The 23,730-nt window shown below is 37.0% G+C and overlaps 1 protein-coding gene across 2 annotated transcripts in view; it reads left to right on the forward strand.

The window, feature by feature from the left end:
* SLC30A8 (solute carrier family 30 member 8) overlaps positions 1-23,730 on the forward strand; it is a 244,935-nt gene that overhangs the window by 188,388 nt on the left and 32,817 nt on the right. Inside the window, exons 3-4 of one of the 2 annotated variants that reach the window (XM_058444414.1) lie at positions 16,220-16,249; positions 16,355-16,554. In XM_058444414.1, the coding sequence (XP_058300397.1) occupies positions 16,431-16,554 (124 nt within the window). In that variant the 5' untranslated portion in view covers positions 16,220-16,249; positions 16,355-16,430. Of the gene's footprint in view, positions 1-3,764; positions 4,169-16,219; positions 16,250-16,354; positions 16,555-23,730 lie in introns of those variants that run through there. The other variant, XM_032760308.2, reaches the window with a different exon arrangement.

Below are 23,730 nucleotides of genomic sequence, written 5' to 3' on the forward strand. Positions count from 1 at the left end.
ATCTTAATAAGAGGTACAGCTACACCACAGATGTGATAGGAGACCTAATATTCTCATTCTGAACCAAAGGTGACTTCTCCTGTCACTGCCTGTGACAATTGGCATTGAACCCCATCCTCCTTTTAGAGCACAATATTCATTTTATTAGGCCATTGTGAGAGATCTCAGCTCAGCATAATGGGCAACTTCCCGTGACTCTGGGCCACTGGGTTATTCTGGGACTTAACTACTCTGAGTTTTCTCACTAGAAAGTTAGTGTTCACACAAGGAAAAGGCAACAAGAACCTAGTGGTCTGGGGTTTACTCCTATTCTCCAGTCTGTACAACCCCCTCTTTCTGCACTCTTGTGTACATCTTTATAGGTCTTGAAACCTTTTGCCCACACACAAATGCCTACTGTTTGTCCAGGCTCTTGCCATAAGGCTATAGTTCTTTCTCTTATTTGGGAAGGAAAGTGCTTTGTAATGAAGAAAAATGCTGATTGCTAGGAGTTGAGGAGTCTGAGGTCTCCCAGGAGCAACTCAGAGGCTTCATTCCTCAGAGGTGGAACTGGCATGCCTGATAGAGTTTCCTTGGGTGAATCCTTGATCCTTAGTAGAGGGTACCTTGGTCAGGGAGAACAAAGCTCACTCTGGTTCTTGTATTTTGGAGGGATGTTATTTACGTAGAAGCAGAGTCTGTCCTTCTCTTGCCAGTCAAAAAGATTTCTTTTTTTCCATGCTCATGGGTTGGAAGAATCAATATCGTGAAAATGGCCATACTGTCCAAGGTAATTTATAGATTCAATGCCATTCCCATTTAAGCTACCAATGACTTTCTTCAAAGAATTGGAAAAAACTACTTTAAAGTTCATATGGAACCAAAAAGCCCGCATCGCCAAGGCAATCCGAAGCCAAAAGAACACAGCTGGAGGCATCATGCTACCTGACTTCAAACTATACTACAAGGCTACAGTAACCAAAACAGCATGGTACTGGTACCACAACAGAGACATAGATCAATGGAACAGAACAGAGCCCTCAGAAATGATGCCGCATATCTACAACTATCTGATCTTTGACAAACCTGACAAAAACAAGAAATGGGGAAAGGATTCCCTATTTAATAAATGGTGCTGGGAAAACTGGCTAGCCATATGTAGAAAGCTGAAACTGGATCCCTTCCTTACACCTTAGACAAAAATTAATTCAAGATGGATTAAAGACTTAAATGTTAGACCTAAAACCATTAAAATCCTACAAGAAAACCTAGGCAATACCATTCAGGACATAGGCGTGGGCAAGGACTTCATGTCTAAAACACCAAAAGCAATGGCAGCAAAAGCCAAAATTGACAAATGGGATCTAATTAAACTCAAGAGCTTCTGCACAGCAAAAGAAACTACCATCAGAGTGAAGAGGCAACCTACAGAATGGGAGAAAATTTTTGCAACCTACTCATCTGACAAAGGGCTAATATCCAGAATCTACAATGAACTCAAACATATTTACAAGAAAAAAACAAACAACCCCATCAAAAAGTGGGCAAAGGACATGAACAGACACTTCTCAAAAGAAGACATTTAGGCAGCCAAAAAACACATGAAGAAATGCTCATCATCACTGGCCATCAGAGAAATGCAAATCAAAACCACAGTGAGATACCATCTCACACCAGTTAGAATGGCCATCATTAAAAAGTCAGGAAACAACAGGTGCTGGAGAGGATGTGGAGAAATAGGAACACTTTTACACTGTTGGTGGGACTGTAAACTAGTTCAACCATTGTGGAAGTCAGTGTGGCAATTCCTCAGGGATCTAGAACTAGAAATACCATTTGACCCAGCCATCCCATTACTGGGTATATACCCAAAGGACTATAAATCATGCTGCTATAAAGACACATGCACACGTATGTTCACTGCAGCACTATTCACAATAGCAAAGAGTTGGAACCAACCCAAATGTCCAACAACGATATACTGGATTAAGAAAATGTGGCACATATACACCATGGAATACTATGCAGCCATAAAAAATGATGAGTTCATGTCCTTTGTAGGGACATGGATGAAACTGGAAAACATCATTCTCAGTAAACTATCGCAAGGAGAAAAAACCAAACACTGCATGTTCTCACTCATAGGTGGGAATTGAACAATGAGAACTCATGGACGCAGGAAGGGGAACATCACACTCCAGGGACTGTTGTGGAGTGGGGGGAGGGGGGAGGGACAGCATTAGGAGATATACCTAATGCTAAATGACGAGTTAATGGGTGCAGCAAAACAACAGAGCAGATGGATACATATGTAACAAACCTGCACATTGTGCACATGTACCCTAAAACCTAAAGTATAATAATAAAAAAAACCAGCAAATATTTATTTTTATTTAATTTTTAAGTTCAGGGGTACATGTACAGGTTTGTTATATAGGTAAACTTATGTTATGGGGGTTTGTTGTACAGATTATTTCATCACCCAGGTATAAACCTAGTACTCATTGGTTATTTTTCCTGATCCTTTTCCACCTCCTACCCTCCACCCTTCACCCTCCAATAGACCCCAGTGTGTGTTGTTCCCCTATACATATCCATGTGTTCTCATCGTTTAGCTCCCACTTATAAGTGAGAACATGTGGTATTTGGTTTTCTGTTCCTACATTTAGTTTGCTAAGGATAATGGCCTCCAGGTCCATCCATGTCTCTGCAAAGGAATGATCTCATTTTTTATGGCTGCATAGTATTCCATGACATATATGTACCACATTTCATTTATCTAGTCTACCATTCATGGGAATTTAGGTTAATTCCATGTTTTTACTATTGTTAATAGTGCTACAATGAACATACGTGTACAGGTTAATGATAGAAAAATTTATATTAGCTCAGGTATAAACCCACTAATGGGATTGCTGGGTCAAATGGTGTTTCTGTCTCTTGGTCTTTGAGGAATTTTCACGCTGTCTTCCACAATGGTTGAACTAATTTACGCTCCCACGAATAATGTAAAAGTGTTCCTTTTTCTCCACAACCTCTCCAGCATCCTTGTTTTTTGACTTTTTAATAACAACCATTCTGACTGGTGTGAGATGGTATGTCATTGTGGTTTTGATTTGCTTTTCTCTGATGATCAGTGATGTTTAGCTTATTTTCAAATGCTTGTTGACCTCATGTATATCTTCTCTTGAAAAGTGTCTGTTCATGTCCTTTGCCGACTGTTTAATGGGTTTTTTTTTCTGTCATAAATTTGTTTAAGTTCCTTATAGAAGTTGGATATTAGACCTTTGTCAGATGCATAGTTTGCAAATACTTTCTCCCATTCTGTAGGTTTTCTGTTCACTCTACTGATGGTTTCTTTTGCTGTGCAGAAGCCCTTTAGTTTAATTAGATCCCATTTGTCAATTTTTGCTTTTGCTTTTAGCATCTTTGTCATGAAATCGTTGCCTGTTCCTATGTCCAGAATGGTATTGCCCAGATTGTCTAAAAGCTGCTGTACCAAGAACTGTTTTCAGATTACTGGTTTCAGAAACTATTGACCCTTGTCCTCCCTTTCAATAGGGAAATCCCAAAATGGTCCTAGGAGAGACAAGTAAATTCTGACAGCTGCTTAGAGGTCATCTTAGAAATAAACTCCAAAGAAATAATTTTAGGCTGATAAAGAGTCCAGAAAAAGGAGGAGGGAGAGACAAAGAAAGAATTAGATTAGTGTACAGAATGGTAGCTATTTGCAGCTCACCCACGTGTGCTCTGAAGGTCAAAACCCTACATCAGCAATTTGTAGCAAGCTTTTGAGCTCCTCTACCTCTTAGAAAGCACAATTGAATCAGATATCATGTGAAAGACATACATACTTCATATAATGCTACCTGCTAGTCTCCCTAGAAAAGCAGTTTTTGTAGGTGAAAACCGTGAAGCCAGGTAATATTCCAAGGAGGCTGCAATTTTAGCAGACCTACCAACAACACTGATGTAGGAAGCTCATTATTTTAATTTCTGGAGCCTTTTAATTTTTTCTTTAGAAAGTGTATAAATAATTGCAGTGCTGCTTTGCTTCCAAAACTGGGCAGTGAGTTCAACAACAACGACAACAACAGCCGTAGTTCATCCTGGCCGTCATGGAGTTTCTTGAAAGAACGTATCTTGTGAATGATAAAGCTGCCAAGATGTACGCTTTCACACTAGAAAGGTAATAGATGTCTGTGTCTGCTTCACAATTTTCTCTCTTGGATATCATCCAATTAATTCCTATACCTTGTTGCGTCTGAATTGTAAGCCTTTACTCTGCAACTTGGGGACACTCTGGAACATTTTGTAAGTTGTTGACTGACATGTATTTTATATTCTGAAAAATGCAATACTTTATATAGTTGATTTGATTCCTTAAATATCCTAAATGCATAAAGAACACATTTTATTGATGTGTTTTTCATCTGTAGTGTTTATTCCAGAAAATAGACCTATATAATCTGTTTACTTTTCCTTTTCTCAATTATTCTCAATTTTAAGATAGATAGTAAATTTTATTATATTATATCTAGAAAAAGTTAAGACTTCAACTATATGGCAAAATTGTGGTTGTATTCATCTTAAAATGAGCTGTTGTTTTCATGCTCATAAAGTATCATTATTAATATACATACCTATAATAAATATAGCTGATTTTAATGTTCTACAAAGTATTCCATTTCTTTTTAATGTCTCCCACAGTGTCACATGTAATTCATTCATTTTTCACTTGGTTAACAATTATTGATTGAACACACCTGTGCTAAGTGCAGGACTTATAATGAGAAAGAAAAAAATGTCTAGTCTCAGATTTTTGTCCTCTTGAAACTTAGTCTAATGTGAAATACATATTAGAACTAGGCAATTACAAAACAGTGTATTCGTGTCATATTGAGGGTATTCAATAAGAATAACTGGACTTTGGAATCAGAGGAAGCTTTCTCAGAAGTAATAGGCTAAGAGCTAAAAATAAAAAGGAATTAAAGTAGGGTTAGGGATAACCTATATAGAAAATAGTTTAAGGAAGGTTTTCCAGACTTAGATAATTGCACAGTAAATATACTTTCACATACATAAGAATGTGAGCTTCGTTTGTTTGAGGAGTTGAATCTGAATGGGGTTCAAAAAAGGAACACATTCAGTGAATATAAATGAGCTAATGAAAATCCGAAAAGAATTCATGTTAGAAGAATTTAAGAGAATATTTGCCCATTAATAATACGCGTAATGTTCTTCCTTGTTTCACAAAGCCAAACTAATATTCTAAGGAGTAGTGATACTATGTTTGAAAGCATCAAATATTTTAGTAACAGCAAAGAGACTTTATAAAATGGATATTTATAACTTGGCTTAAAACAAAGAATCTAGCAATCTCACATTAGAAGAATTATTTTTCTTAGAAAATAATATTAGATATGATGTATTGAGGTTATTTTTTATTTATTTATTTTTTGAGATGGAGTCTCGCTCTTTCACCCAGGCTGGAGTGCAGTGGCACAACCTCAGCTCACTGCAAGCTCCGCCTCGCGGGTTCACGCCATTCTCCTGCCTCAGCCTCCCGAGTAGCTGGGACTACAGGCGCCCGGCACTGCACCCGGCTAATTTTTTGTATTTTTTTTTTTTTTTTTTTTAGTAGAGACGGGGTTTCACCGTGTTAGCCAGGATGGTCTCGATCTCCTGACCTCGTGATCTGCCCGTCTCGGCCTCCCAAAGTGCTGGGATTACAGGCGTGAGCCACCGCACCCGGCCGAGGTTATTAACATAAAAAACAAAGTCTTGTGGTGAGTCAGGCAGAAATTTTGGACAAAAAAATTGTTAACCCTGCGGATACTATCAATAGAGCATCTCCACATTACTGAAATAACAGTATTTCCCTTCTCATTAACATAGACTATTAGCATTTTGTTGCAGAAATAAGCCAACCACTTATAGTTACAAAGTCTTCTTCACCCCATAAATAGGTATAGTTTTCAGGACACAGTGTCTATAAGAATTGTCAAACTCATTTGTATTTTCTTTTCAAGGGAAATAAATCTGGAAGAGATTATTTATCTCGATCCCTCATTTTACCGTGTAGGAAACTGAATGCCAGATAGAACAAATGCCTTTCTTTTTTTTTTTTTTTTTTTTTTTTTTGAGACAGAGTCTCGCTCTGTCGCCCAGGCTGGAGTGCAGTGGCACAATCTCGGCTCACTGCAAGCTCCACCTCCCGGGTTCACGCCATTCTCCTGCCTCAGCCTCTCTGAGTAGCTGGGACTACAGGCGCCCGCCACCACGCCTGGCTAATTTTTTGTATTTTTAGTAGAGACGGGGTTTCACCGTGGTCTCGATCTCCTGACCTCGTGATCCGCCCGCCTCAGCCTCCCAAAGTGCTGGGATTACAAGCGTGAGCCACCGCGCCCGGCGAACAAATGCCTTTCTTGAGGTCAGAATAAGTGTGTTTCTTGAGGGCAGATGGCTAATTACAACAGAACTGGGCTGTGGACCCAGGTCCCCTGCTTGTTAATTTAGTGTTCCCCTTCTCCTTCTACATCTCCTGTACCCATACATCCACCATGTGGGCTCCTGAATCATTAATCTATCTCCTCCTTAGGTCACATGTCCCTGAATTCCCTCACTTACTCACTTCTTCCCTCACCTCTCCCAATCTATCTCATTTATTTTGTTCTGTCTCTATTAGTTGTAGATAACTTTGTCCCCCGATATTCCTCCTCTTTTCTCCTTCTACCTCTTTTTCTTTCTACTTATTATCAGCTTTCTATTTAAATTGTTACTGGCTGTTAAGAAACTTAATCTGAAGAAAACTTTATTATCTAATTCCACAAATGGAGTGTTCCATTTATCTATGGCTGTGCAACAAACTACCCCAAGATGTAGTGGCTTAAACAACAACTATTTTATTATGATTCTCTGGGTCAGGATTTGGGCAGCATTCCATGTGATATTAGTTGGAATGGAAGGACATTCTGCTGGTATCTGGGCTAGGCTAAAAGATTTAAGATGGCTTCATTCACATGACTGAGATCTTTGTGTTGGCTTTTGCCTGGGGCGGGGGTCTTAATTCTTCTTCCCATGGCTTCTCTCCCTGTATGGTGTCTCACTTTATCTGGTTAGCCTGGAATTCCTTATGTGACAGTCCAAAGTAGCAAGAGAGCAATAGTGGAAGCTGACCATTCTCAGATAGCTTAAGCCCAGAACTGGCACAATATCATTTTTATCACAATTTATGGGTGAAAGCAAGTCCCAAGTCTCAGATTCCATGGGTGAGGCAATAGATTCTATCTCTTGACTGCATGTGCATATTGGATGACAGGAATTGCTGGAGGTAATCTTTACAGGCATTTTACCATAGGAAGTAGTAATATTGGACCCAGTAGGTGCCATGAACCATACTTTTTACCCTCTCCAGTCTCTCCAAATCTGTTTCATTGATGGGATTCTCTGGGCTTTGGGTTCATTGTAGCAAAAAAAAAAAAAAAAAGAAAAGAAAAAAAAGAAAAAAGTCGTGTAAAGTTGAACTACAACACGAAAAACAATCAATGTTTTTCTTGGTGCTAGGTGGAAGGGATCAAGTTTCTCTTTTCCCTAAGCCATATGTTGAAGAAGTGCAGAGGAAGTAAGGGCAGGGACAGATGGTGAGGTAAACTGCTAGAACCTTTTCAACAACTATTTAACTGCTAAAAATTATAAAAAAGAAATGAAAATCTCTGGAAGTTGTCTTAAGGGCATGCAGAAAATTAAGAATTATTTATTCAAGAAAATCTAAATCTCAGTAAGAAGTGAGCATCCATGGCATTTGAGCCAGGATCTGCTCCATTAACCTCAGCTCTTCCCCAAGCTCAGTATGATGAGAGCTCAACTCTGAGTGGATGTAGCCAAAAGACAGGGCTCCCTCTCCTCCCAGCTTCCAGTTAAAGATCATAGTTCACCCCTAGAGCAAAAGGCTGTTGGAATCTCTTATTGTCCCAGCTTCAGGTTGCAGAAATTCTATTCATTGTAGACAGGACCAAGAAGACTATGGTTTCCTTCCTCTACTCAGCCTCCTCTCATAGGGTATAATCTCTAGCCCAGGAGCAGGAAGGTCCTGAATATCCCTGCCCTGGATCACTCATAGTGTACAGGATGTATTCCAGGAGGCACAAGCAAAACAGCCTAGGGACTATGATCCGTATTCAGTGCTCCACTTGTGGAGCAAGAATATTGCTCCAGGAAAAGTAGGTCACTGTCTCTTCTGCCAGCTCTGGTGCAGTGGTGTAAAGGTACTACTCATAGGAGAGGCAGGCCATAAGAATAGAGGGCTATGTATCTTTCCCTTAGAAGACTGATGATACACAAGCTGGAATTTTATTTGCAAGAGAGCATAGGGCATTTCAAGCATAGGGACACTGTTGAAAACAATGAAGATTCTTCTGGTGGGCAATTAAGAGTAGGCTTGTTGCTTCATGATAGCAACAAGCTAGTGGCAGACCAGCCAAAAGTTAAACAGAGACAGGCAGAAAAAGAGGTAAAAAATGCCCTCCTGGATTTGGCACTAGCCACAAAATTTGGCCTCAAATATTACCCCTATAAAGAAGCCTGTTATAGATTGAATGTTTATGTCACCCACAATTATATGTTGAAGCACAAATGCCAGTGTGGCTGTATTTGGAGATGGGGCCTTTAAGGAAGTAATTAAGGTTAATTGGGGTTATAAGAATGGGGTCCTGATCTGACAGAATTAATGTTCTTATAAGAAGAGACTCCAGATAGCTCACTCTCTCTCTCTTTTTGGGTGCATACACTAAGGAAAGACCATGCAAGGAAGTAACGAAAAGGCAGGCATCTATTAGGCAGAAAGAGAACCCTCACCAGTGAATTTGCTAGCACCTTGATTATGGACTTCCATCCTCTGGAGCTGTGAGGAAATACATTTTTGTTGTTTAAGCCACATAGTCTGTGGTATGTTCTTACAGTAGCTGAAGCAGACAAATTTAATTGGATCAGACTGTTGGTCAACTCATACCTCAGGGTATTATTGAAAACCGTAGAGCAGCAATTCAGCAAACAAGAAGGCCAAAATCTGGGTGTGATACCAACACAGGCAGAACAATCACTTAACAGTGAGACGGTGGAAAGAAACAGTCAAAGTGAACACTACTAAAATGATTATTATCCTTTGGAAATGGGAGAGTTTAAGAATGACTGTGCATCTACCCAATGATGCACCTTCTGAGGAGTGGCAACAGAGGCTGCACACGCAGGGAAAGTCAGACAACATCTGGTAAAAAAAAAAAAAAAAAAAAAAGCAGTTAGAAACAGTCCAGGTGTTGTATTTAGAATTTGAATATTTCAAAACAGCTATTATAACTAGGTTAAAAGAATTAAGGAAAATCAAAGAACAAAGAATTAAAGATAGATATGATTTAAAATGTCTCATAAAATTGAGAATAGCAATGAAGAGTTATAAATTATTTTTTAAAAAAGAACCAGATGAAAATTCTGAAGTTGAAAAGTACAATAAGTGAAATTAAAAATTCACTAGAGGGGTTCAACAGTACAGCTGTACTCATAGAAGCTGGCAGAAGAAAGAATCACTGAACTTGAAAATAGATTGGAAGATATTATGCAACATGAAAAACAGAGAAAATAGAATGAAGTAAAAAAATCAACAGAGCCTCAGAGAAATGTGGTACATTGTTAAATGCATTAACATATGCATAATAAGAGGGCCAGAGGGAGAGAGAAAAAGGAGCAGAAAAACAGTCAAAGAAATAGTGGCCCCAAACTTCTGAAGTTTGTTGAATATTAATCTACACATTCATGTTCAATAAACTCTAAGAAGAATCAAGCAAATAGATTTACACACTTGCACATTATAGTAAAACTATTAAAACACAAATAATAAACCTTGAAAGCAGCAAGAGAAAAAAGAAAAGATTCATTATGTATGAGAGCATCCTGATCAGATTAACAGCCGACTTCTACCAGAAGCAAAGGAGGATGGCAATGAGATGACATTTAAAGTGGTAAAAGAAAAAGAAATTTCTATCAACCAATAATCTTGTATCCACCTAAACTATATTCCTAAAATAAAGATGAAATAAAGACAAACAAAATCTAAGATAATTTGTTGCTGGATTCACTTTACAAAAATCAGTAAAGAAAGCAATAGTAAAAGAAGAAATATTAAAGAAAACAAATGACACCAGATGTTAAGTTGAATCATTCCTAAAAAATAATAGCACCAATAAAGGTAATAGTGTGGGTAATTATAAAAGACAAATGATTTGTTCTCCTTTTTCCTCTTAACTGATTTAATAGTAAACTGCATGAAATAAAATGTATATAATCTTAGATGAAATGGATAAATTCGTAGAAAGACACCAACTACCACATGAACTTAAGAAGAAATAGAAAATCTGATAAGATATTGAATTATTAATAAATTTCATAAAACCTTATACAAAGAAAGCTCAAGTCCAGATGTCTTCACTGGTGATTTCTACCAAAATTTAAAATAGAATTAATATTAACTCATCACAAATTCTTCCCCAAAATAGAAGAGGCCTAAATACACTTCCCAACTCATTTTATGAGGTCAATATTCTGCTGATAGCAAAAAAGGAGTAAATATCACAGGAAAATAAAACTACAGAACAATATCCCTTATGAATACAGATGCAGTAATCCTTGATAAAGACTAATGAACTGAATCCAGCAATATATAAAAGTAATTATGAACAATGATAAAATGGGATTTATCCCAGTAATGCAATCTTAATTTAACATCTGAAATACAAAGTGATACAACATATTAATAGGATACAGAACAAAGCTCACATGATTATCTCACTAGATGCAGAAAACGAATGGACAAAATTCAACACCCTTTAATTATATAAACACCTGAGAAACTAGAAATAGAATGAAACTTCTTCAAAAGCATCCATGAAAAACCTGCAGCTCATCATAATTTTTTTCAATAGGTTTTTTGGGAACAGGTGGTGTTTGGTTACACGGATAAGCTCTTTAGTGGTGATTTCTGAGATTTTGAAGCACCCATCACCTGAGCAGTGTACACTGTACCAATGTGCAGTCTTTTATCATAATTATGGTGAAAGCCTGAAAACTTTCCCCTAAAATCAGATACAAGATAAGGATGTCCACTTTCATGAGTTCTACTCAACATGGTCTGTGTGTTCTAGCCAGAGGAATTGGGAAGACAACAAAATAAAAGACATTCAGATTGGAAATAATTTAAAAATCTGTGCATTCATCTTGTTCCAGTTACACTTTGAAGTGGTTTATATGAATTAGCTAGAAATCTCTCAATCAGCCTATGAGAGTGATGCTATCATTATTCCTATTTTCAGATGGGGAAATTGAGGCACAGAGAGGTTAAGTAATTATCTTACAGTCATATGACTAGTGAGTGCTAAGGCTGGGAGTTCAACTGAGGTGGTGGGCTGCCAGAGCCCAAGCTCTCAGACTCTATACTGCACTGCCTGCCACTCAGCCCCATCTTGGGAATTGACATGCCCTTCTATGGGTTACTCTAACCAGAAACCAATGAGTCATCTTTGAGTCCCACCTCTCTAGTATTTCCCTTTAACTAATGTTATTGATTAGCAAGTCCTGTTGACTCCAGCTCCCAAAAGTCTCTCAAATATGACTACTTCTTTCCATTTTTGTTGTCACCACATGGGTCAAAGCCACCAATGTGTTGGCTGTAGTCACCTCCTAAGGGTTTCTATGTTTTGATCTTCTACACTGTAGTCTTCCAGGCAGCACCCAAGGTGATCATTTTAGAAATGTGAACCATGTAATGTTAATTCCCAGCTCAAAACTTTCCAAATTTTTCCTTTTAGACCTTGAATTAAATTAAACTCTTTATAATGGCCTGAAGTGTTCTGCAAAATCTGATCCCTTTTTTGACCTCTTTCCATTTCACTCTTTCTTTATGCCATAGGGGCCACCTATGTAGTTTTCTTTCTGTTCAAGACAAGCACTTGAACAAGAAAATCCTTCTTGTCTTTGGGCTTTTGCTCCATCAATGCCCTCTACTTGTGATAGCCTTCACTCACATAGGTTTTCTCCTGGTAATTCTATAACGTGCTGCTGAGATATCACCTCCACAGAGGTGCCTTTCCTTCCCACCCCATTTAAGGTAGTTCATCTTCCCTCTCCTGCTCACCATTCATCATACTCTATAGCCTCTGTTACTATTGATTCATTTACTCTTTGTCTCCCTCTACTAAAATACAAGCTCCTTAGAGAAGGAATTTTGTCTCATACAACATGGTATCATTAACACTTCTGATGGTGCAGGCCCTTTTTAGGTATGCAATAAATATTTAATGATGAATGAATGAAATGTTAGACATTCATGGTGAGGCTGAAGCTTTTATCTCCTCTTCTAACAGGAATAGTGATTTGATGTTCTTGGGAAAATTGATGTGAAAGTACAAAAGCAAAGTGATTTTTATGTGCTCAACATTTGAAATAAGAGGGTAAAAAAATACAAATTTTACCAACATTATTTTGGAGATAGAAGCAAGGTTCTACCACTCAACAAAAACAACATTAAAAAGTAAAAGCTTCTCCAAGATTGCAAAAATAAAATCCCATTTTCTAAATCCCATTTTTGGAGATGAAATCAAAGTTTTAGAATATTGGCATCAAATTTTCTAATATTTCTGTACTTTTTCAACTCTTTTTCTCCATCTTTTTTCTCTTTGATGCTATAGTAAATTTCTTTGGCCTGTTATTCCTAATTTTTAAAGCTTTGGCCATATTTGAATGCATGGGCATATTTCAGGATTTATTCATTAACAGCAGATTCACAATTCAGTGTTTGTTGCATCATAGCATTTGCTTTTTATAACTTTCTTCTTAAAATAATACTTAAAATTCACATCATTGTTCTGATCAAAAGCCTGTTCTGCATCTAGAGATACTTAGATTACTTTACTTTAATGAGATTATAAGGAATATATCTTAACTTTGCTTTTTAACTTCTTTGAGATCACAGGCTCTTTTGGGAGCCAAGTGAAGACTGTGTACTCTTGCCTCTCCCATAAAACACACACACACACACACACACACACACACACACACACACACACACACACACGAACACACTGTATACAATTTCAATGGACCTTATGAAGCCCACTTTTGGATTTCTGGCTTAGTTCTTCAGGGAGCAGTCTCAGCTCAAAGTATATCCATATTTGTTAATCTTAGAACCCAAAACAGGGAAGCAGTACACAAAAGTAAAAATTGCCCACATTTTCACACTTTCCTCCTTGTGGCATTGCTCAGGGGCTTTTCTCCAGGTTTGATTCTTGCTTTCGACTGGCTTCTGAGCTGCTCCAGGATAAATTATCTCTCCTGGTCACTGACTGCTTGGCTTTCCCTGGTCATAAGATTCATGAGAAACATAAAATAAAGCAATGCTTCATATGACCACAGCACACCAGGCAGTTCCAGAACAATTGGTGAGCCTGCTTTGCTCATGCTGTCTTCTCAGCCCAAAGAAAGAGTAAATCTCAACAATGTGTTCGTGTTAGTACTCAGGTTCCTCTGAGATGATGGCCACTGGGGACCCAAACTACCAAATTCTATGGTTATTATTAAGATATTATACATAACAAAAGCAAAAGTGTACTCATTTAAAATATAAATACTTTATTTGTTACTTTCCAAACTGTTCTTATTCCAACTAAGAAGATTGTTTGGAACTCCTCAAAATCCTGAGTGCTATTCACATAACTGATAAAAAACCAGTGTTGTAAATTGGCTTTAATGTATATTCCAAAGCCAGTTTGGCAATATATGTCAAAATCCTTAGAAATGTAGGTACCTTTTGGCCAAGTAATTTCCCCTTTAAGATTTGACTTTAAGGAGATAATATATTGAGCAAAGATTAACTATAAGGATGTGAATCATAGTAGTGCCTATATGAGCAAATAATTGGAAAAAAATGAGTTGTCCAATAATTTAAAAATATTAGTTAATTATGCTGTGATATAGCTATATTAAATATATACTGCCTTCCATATTTTAAAAATAATGATTTAGAAAATTCTATAAATGGAGAAAATATTAACAATATTTATAGCTAAGAATCAGGTTCAGAATCTGTATCTTTGGTAGGATCCTCTTGTGATGCAATCATCTTATTCACATCCATTCTAGCGCTTCCCCACTGAGGAGCAGCCATGTGGTTTAGGTAGAATTTTCCCTATTCTCAGCTCTATGAGTCAGCATGGCTGGGTTTTGCCTTCTGAGTCTTCTGATTATAATAATGCCTAAGTCAATCAGCTCATCCATATTCCCCTGGCTATAGTGGTTGTTTCTCATTTAGCTAAATCCACATGCATGTCAAGACTCTTGTTTAGCAGTTTGAGAGGGGATAATCTCTCTATGTATCTGTTAAAAAAGAAACACATAGTTTGATTACTTTTGGCAACCATCCCATTACCATGGGGAAGACCAGCTTGAGGTTGAAGAATAGCTGAGAGCCACAGAGAAATGAATCTGGAGACCTCGTCAAAAAGTATCTGAAACCTGGCCCCTCTAGATGTTTTCAGTTGCAGAACCAATAATTCTTACTTATTAATTATTCTAGCAAGAGTTTTGTTTTCCATACTTATAACCTAAAGCATCCTAATTAATATGGAATCTAATTATGTAAAAAGTATACTCATATATTACAAAGCTACACGATAAAATATCAACAATAATTGTCTCTTGGAGAGGATTGCCAGTTATTTTTCCCTCTACTTTGTGATTTTTTTTGTAATCCAGATTTTCTATAATGAATATATATTATTTCATTCAGAAAAATCAAATATAATAATTAGAGTCAGAATAATAACTGTCATCTAAGCCAAAACCATCAGACTTTTAATTGTGAATGGTGATAGGCTAAATGAAATAAAGTGAAAGCTAATATATTGTTAGTTTTCTTTGTTTGTTTGTTATTACCTTTCAGAGTCAGGAATGCAAAGTTCTTAATTCCAAGACTCTTATTTATTTCTGTACATGAGTTTATTTTTAAAAATTTAAAAATCTGATTAGTTCAAGATCCATGGATATTGACATCTGCCTTCCTGCCCCAATATTAGGACACCTAAAATTGGTTTTAGGCATGACAGAAGAAACACTGGGCTTAGGATTCCCACTCCAAAATTTCCTGGATATTTGACCTCAGGCAATTACTTAAACTCCCTGAACCTTAGTTACTTCAGCCAAGAAATACGGGTTTGCAGTTAAGTGAAATAAGCCAAGCACAGAAAGACAAATATCACATGTTCTTGCTTATATATGGCAGCTAAAAAAGTGGCTCTCGTGAAGATAATAGAGTAGATTGGTGGTTACAAGAGGCTGAGAAAGGTAGAGAGAGGGAAGGTACAAAGGAAGGTTGATTAATGGGTACAAATGCATGATTTGAGAGAAGAAAAAGATCTAGTGTTTGATAGATCTGTGAGATGACTATAGTTTGCAATTATCTATCATATGCTTCAAAATAGCCAGAAAAGAATAATTGAAATGTTTCTAGAATAAAGAAAAGAGAAATATTTAAGGTGATGGACATCCCAGGTATACTGATTTGATCTTTAAAAATTATATGACTGTATTAAATTATCACATATACCCTAAATTAGGTATATTTATTATGCATCAATAAAAATTGTTTTAAAAAAAGAAAAAAAGGGGTTAGACCAAATGTTATCTACCTTTCCATCTGTGAAATTCTATGAATGAATCTAAATCATGCTTTATATTTGAGCAGAACTGATATTCACTGCCTGCTTTGGGAAGTATAAGTAGGTTTCAACTCTGATCATAACATTAATAATTGGTAGCCACTGTCTGCAGAGCGGTGGTAAGAATGTCTCTGAGAGTACATACGGACTCAGCAGGAAACAGTACTATGATCTGTCAATGATGTTGATGTGTATTTGAATCCTCGGTCTGGCTCATATACATATATCGTACACTGTACCCTAATTTATTTTATTATTATTTTTTGTAGCACAGTGTCCAAAGTCTTTTTAGAGTGAAATAACTGGGAAGAAATCCCTTTAAAATGTATCTGCTTCTTTTCTCCTATTCCTTTGATATCTCTTAATCATTGGTGGCATTGACTGAATAAGAGTTTGACTGAATAAAAGTAAAACTTTTAGTAGTTGAAGTTTAGAAGGAAACTTCTAGCTTGTTTCTTACACTTGATATTTTCTTGTAGAAGGAGCTGCAAATGAACACTTCATACCAAGTAAGCAAATGTCCTAATAGTGGTTCCAAGTATGGGCAGGGTGGGTCAGTGAGTGGCTTGTTTGCAACTATGTTCACTTCTTGCTTCTGTCAAACTCATCCATAGTGTGGAACTCCAACAGAAACCGGTGAATAAAGATCAGTGTCCCAGAGAGAGACCAGAGGAGCTGGAGTCAGGAGGCATGTACCACTGCCACAGTGGCTCCAAGCCCACAGAGAAGAGGGCGAATGAGCATGCCTATGCCAAGTGGAAACTCTGTTCTGCTTCAGCAATATGCTTCATTTTCATGATTGCAGAGGTCGTGGGTGAGTCTTTCTGCAGACTTTTTTCATTAAACAACCAAACAAAACTCTGCATCATTATGGGAGGGTTACCTAAGTTCTTTTAAAGTAAGATTTAATATTTTCTGTAAGTATAAGGTAACAATATGCTCCTTGTAGATAAGCTGAAAAATAGAAGGAAACAAAATTCAGCACTATTCCATATTTGAGCCATAGCCTTCAATAATTTTAGGGAGTGTTTTGTACAATGCATTTTCTATTCATAGCTCACAGGTTTTATTTTTTAAACATAACTGAGAGCATACTGAATGCTTTTGACCATACAGTCAAATACTCTTCAAAAACATTTTTATGCCTGAACAATATTCTCTAATATGCTCCACTGTAATTTACATAACCATTTCTCTATTGTTAGAAATTTAGGGAGTTTTTTCCTGCTTATGGACAATGCTGCAGTGCAAAATCTTGAAGAAAACTCTGCCTGCCTTTCTGGTTAATATCTTCAAAGAGATTCCTAAAAGTGGAAATAATTGGTTGAAGGACATGAGTATTTGTATTACTTGATTTATATTGCCAGAGTGCTGTTGAGAAAGCTAAACAATTCGTGTCTACCAGCTCTACTTGAGAATGATTCTGACTCCAAATCTTAATGACAACTAATTTATTCATTGTTTGTTTATTTATTTATTTATTTATTTATTTTTTTATTATTATACTTTAGGTTTTAGGGTACATGTGCACAATGTGCAGGTTTGTTACATATGTATCCATGTGCCATGTTGATTTCCTGCACCCATTAACTCGTCATTTAGCATTAAGTATACCCCCAATTCTGGCCCCCCCCCCCCCCCCCCACCCCACAACAGTCCCCGGAGTGTGATGTTCCCCTTCCTGTGTCCATGAGTTCTCATTGTTCAATTCCCACCTATGAGTGAGAACATGCGGTGTTTGCTTTTTTGTCCCTGCGATAGTTTACTGAGAATGATGTTTTCCAGCTTCATCCATGTCCCTACAAAGGACATGAACTCATCATTTTTTATGGCTGCATAGTATTCCATGGTGTACATGTGCCACATTTTCTTAATCCAGTCTATCGTTGTTGGACATTTGGGTTGGTTCCAACTCTTTGCTATTGTGAATAGTGCTGCAATAAACATACGTGTGCATGTGTCTTTATAGCAGCATGATTTATAGTCCTTTGGGTATATACCCAGTAATGGGATGGCTGGGTCAAATGGTATTTCTAGTTCTAGATCCCTGAGGAATCGCCACGCTGACTTCCACAATGGTTGAACTAGTTTACAGTCCCACCAACAGTGTAAAAGTGTTCCTATTTCTCCACATCCTCTCCAGCACCTGTTGTTTCCTGATTTTTTTAATGATGGCCATTCTAACTGGTGTGAGATGGTATCTCACTGTGGTTTTGATTTGCATTTCTCTGATGGCCAGTGATGATGAGCATTTCTTCATGTGTTTTTTGGCTGCCTAAATGTCTTCTTTTGAGAAGTGTCTGTTCATGTCCTTTGCCCACTTTTTGATGGGGTTGTTTGTTTTTTTCTTGTAAATTTGTTTGAGTTCATTGTAGATTCTGGATATTATTAGCCCTTTGTCAGATGAGTAGGTTGCAAAAATTTTCTCCCATTCTGTAGGTTGTCTGTTCACTCTGATGGTAGTTTCTTTTGCTATGCAGAAGCTCTTTAGTTTAATTAGATCCCATTTGTATGACAACTAATTTTAATCTCTAAAAAAACTTTGCTAATGTATAGATGACTGTTTTAATTTTTTATTTCTTTAATTGTTACTATTAGACTATTTTTGCATGCTTATTAGTGATCTGTATTTCCCTCTGTTAATGCATTTTCTCCTTGTCTCTTAATGTCTGTTACTCACTCGTTTTTTAGAAAATTTTTAATACTCATATTGATCTCTGGGAGCTCTTAATATATTAGGATGTTAGACCTTTGTTATATTAGTTATTAGTGATTTTCCACTTTGTTGTTTAACCTTTTGATGTTTGTTTTGACTTAGAGAAGTTTTAAATTTTAGATAGGTAACTGTTTTAAACTTTTCATTTTGAGCTCATTTCTTTTACTACTCTTTTACTATTTTAGTGCTTAACAATCCTTCTCCATCTACTGAGAAGATAGCTTTTTTGTTGTTTAATTTTTGCATTTAGTTTTAAAATTAATGTTGACATTAGATATATTGTATGCTCTAAGGACTGAAGTTTTTTCTAAATAACTAACAGTTTTCAGCATCATTTAGGAAATAATTATTTTCCCCATTGATTTTTTATTTCTTTAAACACTTATCAAAACTTTATAAATAGCAGGGTCTGTTTCTAAGGTGTTTCACTGATCTGTGTTTCTGGTCTCCGTCAAGGACATAATTAATGTAGATTTATATGTTATAATATCTGTTATTTCCTACTCATGATTTTTAATTCAACAAAGAAAAACAAAGGCTATTCATCTCTGTTTATTATCCTAATTAAACATGAGAATTGTTCTGTTCAGTTTTCCCTCCTCCATTATGATTTTATTAATATTCAAGTTAATTTGAGAACACAGTATCTTTAAGTATTCAGCTTTCCCTCCAGGAATATGTTGTTTCTCTATTTATCCAAATATTCTACATGTCTCATCAGGGTTTTATGGTGTTCATCTTAATACATGGACAGCCTATTTCTTGCAAGACTTATTTGTGATTATTATATGTGTTTGGCTTATTCTTTCCAAGGGTGAATGCAGTCCACCATTTTTCATGTTTTGTTGTCTAAATAGTTACTTTTTGTATTCTAAAGTTTTGATTATTGTATATTCACTTTGTACTCAATTATATATTTGAATTATTGTCAATTCTAAATATATTTAAGTGCATTTCCCTTTTTCCTGTCTCATGCATCTTCCTCATCCCAGGATATCACCCTGTCTTGTGCAGAAAACATATTTCCCCTCATTTCAATATTTATACTTCTTTTGTGTATTTCGTGTTTTTATCCTGTTAAACAATACCTTATGCTAAATCAAATCTATGTTTGATTAGCTGTTAAGCAAAATGCTTCTTTTTTTTTCTTTTTTTTATTGCACTTTAAGTTTTAGGGTACATGTGCACAAAGTGCAGGTTTGTTACATATGTATCCATGTGCCATGTTGGTGTGCTGCACCCATTAACTCGTCATTTAGCATTAGGTGTATCTCCTAATGCTATCCCTCCCTCCTCCCCCCATCCCACAACAGTCCCCGGAGTGTGATGTTCCCCTTCCTGTGTCCATGTGTTCTCATTGTTCAATTCCCACCTGTGAGTGAGAACATGCAGTGTTTGGTTTTTTCTCCTTGCAATAGTTTACTGAGAATGATGATTTCCAGTTTCATCCATGTCCCTACAAAGGACATGAACTCATCATTTTTTCTGGCTGCATAGTATTCCATGGTGTATATGTGCCACATTTTCTTAATCCAGTCTATCATTGTTGGACATTTGGGTTGCTTCCAAGTCTTTGCTATTGTGAATAGTGCCGCGATAAACATGTGTGCATGTGTCTTTATAGCAGCATGATTTATAGTCCTTTGGGTATATACCCAGTAATGGGATGGCTGGGTCAAATGGTATTTCTAGTTCTAGATCCCTGAGGAATCGCCACGCTGACTTCCACAATGGTTGAACTAGTTTACAGTCCCACCAACAGTGTAAAAGTGTTCCTATTTCTCCACATCCTCTCCAGCACCTGTTCTTTCCTGACTTTTTAATGATGGCCATTCTAACTGGTGTGAGATGGTATCTCATTGTGGTTTTCATTTGCATTTCTCTGATGGCCAGTGATGATGAGCATTTTTTCATGTGTTTTTTGGCTGCATAAATGTCTTCTTTTGAGAAGTGTCTGTTCATGTCCTTTGCCCACTTTTTGATGGGGTTGTTTGTTTTTTTCTTGTAAATTTGTTTGAGTTCATTGTAGATTCTGGATATTAGCCCTTTGTCAGATGAGTAGGTTGCAAAAATTTTCTCCCATTTTGTAGGTTGCCTGTTCACTCTGATGGAAGTTTCTTTTGCTGTGCAGAAGCTCTTTAGTTTAATTAGATCCCATTTGTCAATTTTGGCTTTTGTTGCCATTGCTTTTGGTGTTTTAGACATGAAGTCGTTGCCCATGCCTATGTCCTGAATGGTAATGCCTAGGTTTTCTTCTAGGGTTTTTATGGTTTTAGGTCTAACATGTAAGTCTTTAATCCATCTTGAATTAATTTTTGTATAAGGTGTAAGGAAGGGATCCAGTTTCAGCTTTCTACATATGGCTAGCCAGGTTTCCCAGCACCATTTATTAAATAGGGAATCCTGTCCCCATTGCTTGTTTTTGTCAGGTTGGTCAAAGATCAGATAGTTGTAGATATGCGGCATTATTCCTGAGGGCTCTGTTCTGTTCCATTGATCTATATCTCTGTTTTGGTACCAGTACCATGCTGTTTTGGTTACTGTAGCCTTGTAGTATTGTTTGAAGTCAGGTAGCATGATGCCTCCAGCTTTGTTCTTTTGGGTTAGGATTGACTTGGGGATGCGGGCTCTTTTTTGGTTCTATATGAATTTCAAAGTAGCTTTTTCCAATTCTGTGAAGAAAGTCATTGGTAGCTTGATGGGGATGGCATTGAATCTATAAATTACCTTGGACATTATGGCCATTTTCACGGTATTGATTCTTCCAACCCATGAGCATGGAATGTTCTTCCATTTGTTTGTATCCTCTTTTATTTCATTGAGCAGTGGTTTGTAGTTCTCCTTGAAGAGGTCCTTCACGTCCCTTGTAAGTTGGATTCCTAGGTATTTTATTCTCTTTGAAGCAATTGTGAATGGGAGTTCACTCATGATTTGGCTCTCTGTTTGTCTGTTATTGGTGTATAAGAATGCTTGTGATTTTTGTACATTGATTTTGTATCCTGAGACTTTGCTGAAGTTGCCTATCAGCTTAAGGAGATTTTGGGCTGAGACCATGGGGTTTTCTAAATATACAATCATGTCATCTGCAAACAGGGACAATTTGACTTCCTCTTTTCCTAATTGAATACCCTTTATTTCCTTCTCCTGCCTGATTGCCCTGGCCAGAACTTCCAGCACTATGTTGAATAGGAGTGGTGAGAGAGGGCTTCCCTGTCTTGTGCCAGTTTTCAAAGGGAATGCTTCCAGTTTTTGCCCATTCAGTATGATACTGGCTGTGGGTTTGTCATAGATAGCTCTTATTATTTTGAGATACATCCCATCAATACCTAATTTATTGAGAGTTTTTAGCATGAAGGGTTGTTGAATATTGTCAAAGGCCTTTTCTGCATCTATTGAGATAATCATGTGGTTTTTGTCTTTGGATCTGTTTATATGCTGGATTACATTTATTGATTTGCATATGTTGAACCAGCCCTGTATCCCAGGGCTGAAGCCCACTTGATCATGGTGGATAAGCTTTTTGATGTGCTGCTGGATTCGGTTTGCCAGTATTTTATTGAGGATTTTTGCATCAATGTTCATCAAGGATATTGGTCTAAAATTCTCTTTTTTGGTTGTGTCTCTGCCAGGCTTTGGTATCAGGATGATGCTGTCCTCATAAAATGAGTTAGGGAGGATTCCCTCTTTTTCTATTGATTGGAATAGTTTCAGAAGGAATGGTACCAGTTCCTCCTTGTACCTCTGGTAGAATTCGGCTGTGAATCCATCTGGTCCTGGACTCTTTTTGGTTGGTAAGCTATTGATTATTGCCACAATTTCAGAACCTGTTATTGGTCTATTCAGAGATCGAACTTCTTCCTGGTTTAGTCTTGGGAGGGTGTATGTATCGAGGAATTTATCCATTTCTTCTAGATTTTCTAGTTTATTTGCATAGAGGTGTTTGTAGTATTCTCTGATGGTAGATTGTATTTCTTTGGGATCCGTGGTGATATCCCCTTTTACATTTTTTATTGCCTCTATTTGATTCTTCTCTCTTTTCTTCTTTATTAGTCTTGCTAGCGGTCTATGAATTTTGTAGATCTTTTCAAAAAAACAGCTCCTGGATTCATTAATTTTTTGAAGGTTTTTTTTATGTCTCTATTTCCTTCACTTCTGCTCTGATTTTAGTTATTTCTTGCCTTCTTCTAGCTTTTAAATGCATTTGCTCTTGCTTTTCTAGTTCTTTTAGTTTTGATGTTAGGGTGTCAATTTTGGATCTTTCTTGCTTTCTTTTGTGGGAATTTAGTGCTATAAATTTCCCTCTACACACTGCTTTGAATGTGTCCCAGAGATTTTGGTATGTTGTGTCTTTGTTCTCTTGGTTTCAAAGAACATCTTTATTTGTGCTTTCATTTCATTATATACCAGTATTCATTCAGGAGCAGGTTGTTCAGTTTCCATGCAGTTGAGCAGTTTTGAGTGAGTTTCTTAATCCTGAGTTCTAGTTTGATTGCACTGTGGTCTGAGAGACAGTTTGTTATAATTTCTATTCTTTTACATTTGTTGAGGAGAGCTTTACTTCCAACTATGTGGTCAATTTTGGAATAAGTGTGGTGTGGTGCTGAAAAGAATGTATATTTTGTTGATTTGGGGTGGAGAGTTCTGTAGATGTCTATTAGGTCCACTTGGTGCAGAGCTGAGTTCAATTGCTGGGTATCCTTGTTAACTTTCTGTCTCTTTGATCTGTCTAATGTTGACAGTGGGGTGTTAAAGTCTCCCATTATTATTGTGTGGGAGTCTAAGTCTCTTTGTAGGTCACTCAGGACTTGCTTTGTGAATTTGGGTGCTCCTGTATTGGGTGCATATATATTTAGGATAGTTAGTTCTTCTTGTTAAATTGATCCCTTTACCATTATGTAATGGCCTTCTTTGTCTCTTCTGATCTTTGTTGGTTTAAAGTCTGTTTTATCAGAGACTAGGATTGCAACCCCTGCCTTTTTTTGTTTTCCATTTGCTTGGTAGATCTTCCTCCATCCTTTTATTTTGAGCCTATGTGTGTCTCTGCACGTGAGATGGATTTCCTGAATACGGCACACTGATGGGTCTTGAGTCTATCCAGTTTGCCAGTCTGTGTCTTTTAATTGGAGCATTTAGTCCATTTACATTTAAAGTTAGTATTGTTATGTGTGAATTTGATCCTGTCATTATGATGTTAGCTGGTTATTTTGCTTGTTAGTTGATGCAGTTTCTTCCTAGCCTCAATGGTCTTTACAATTTGGCATGATTTTGCAGTGG

Source organism: Hylobates moloch, unplaced genomic scaffold (genome assembly GCF_009828535.3).
Source record: "Hylobates moloch isolate HMO894 unplaced genomic scaffold, HMol_V3 SCAFFOLD_9, whole genome shotgun sequence".
In the NCBI taxonomy this organism is placed as follows: domain Eukaryota; kingdom Metazoa; phylum Chordata; class Mammalia; order Primates; family Hylobatidae; genus Hylobates; species Hylobates moloch.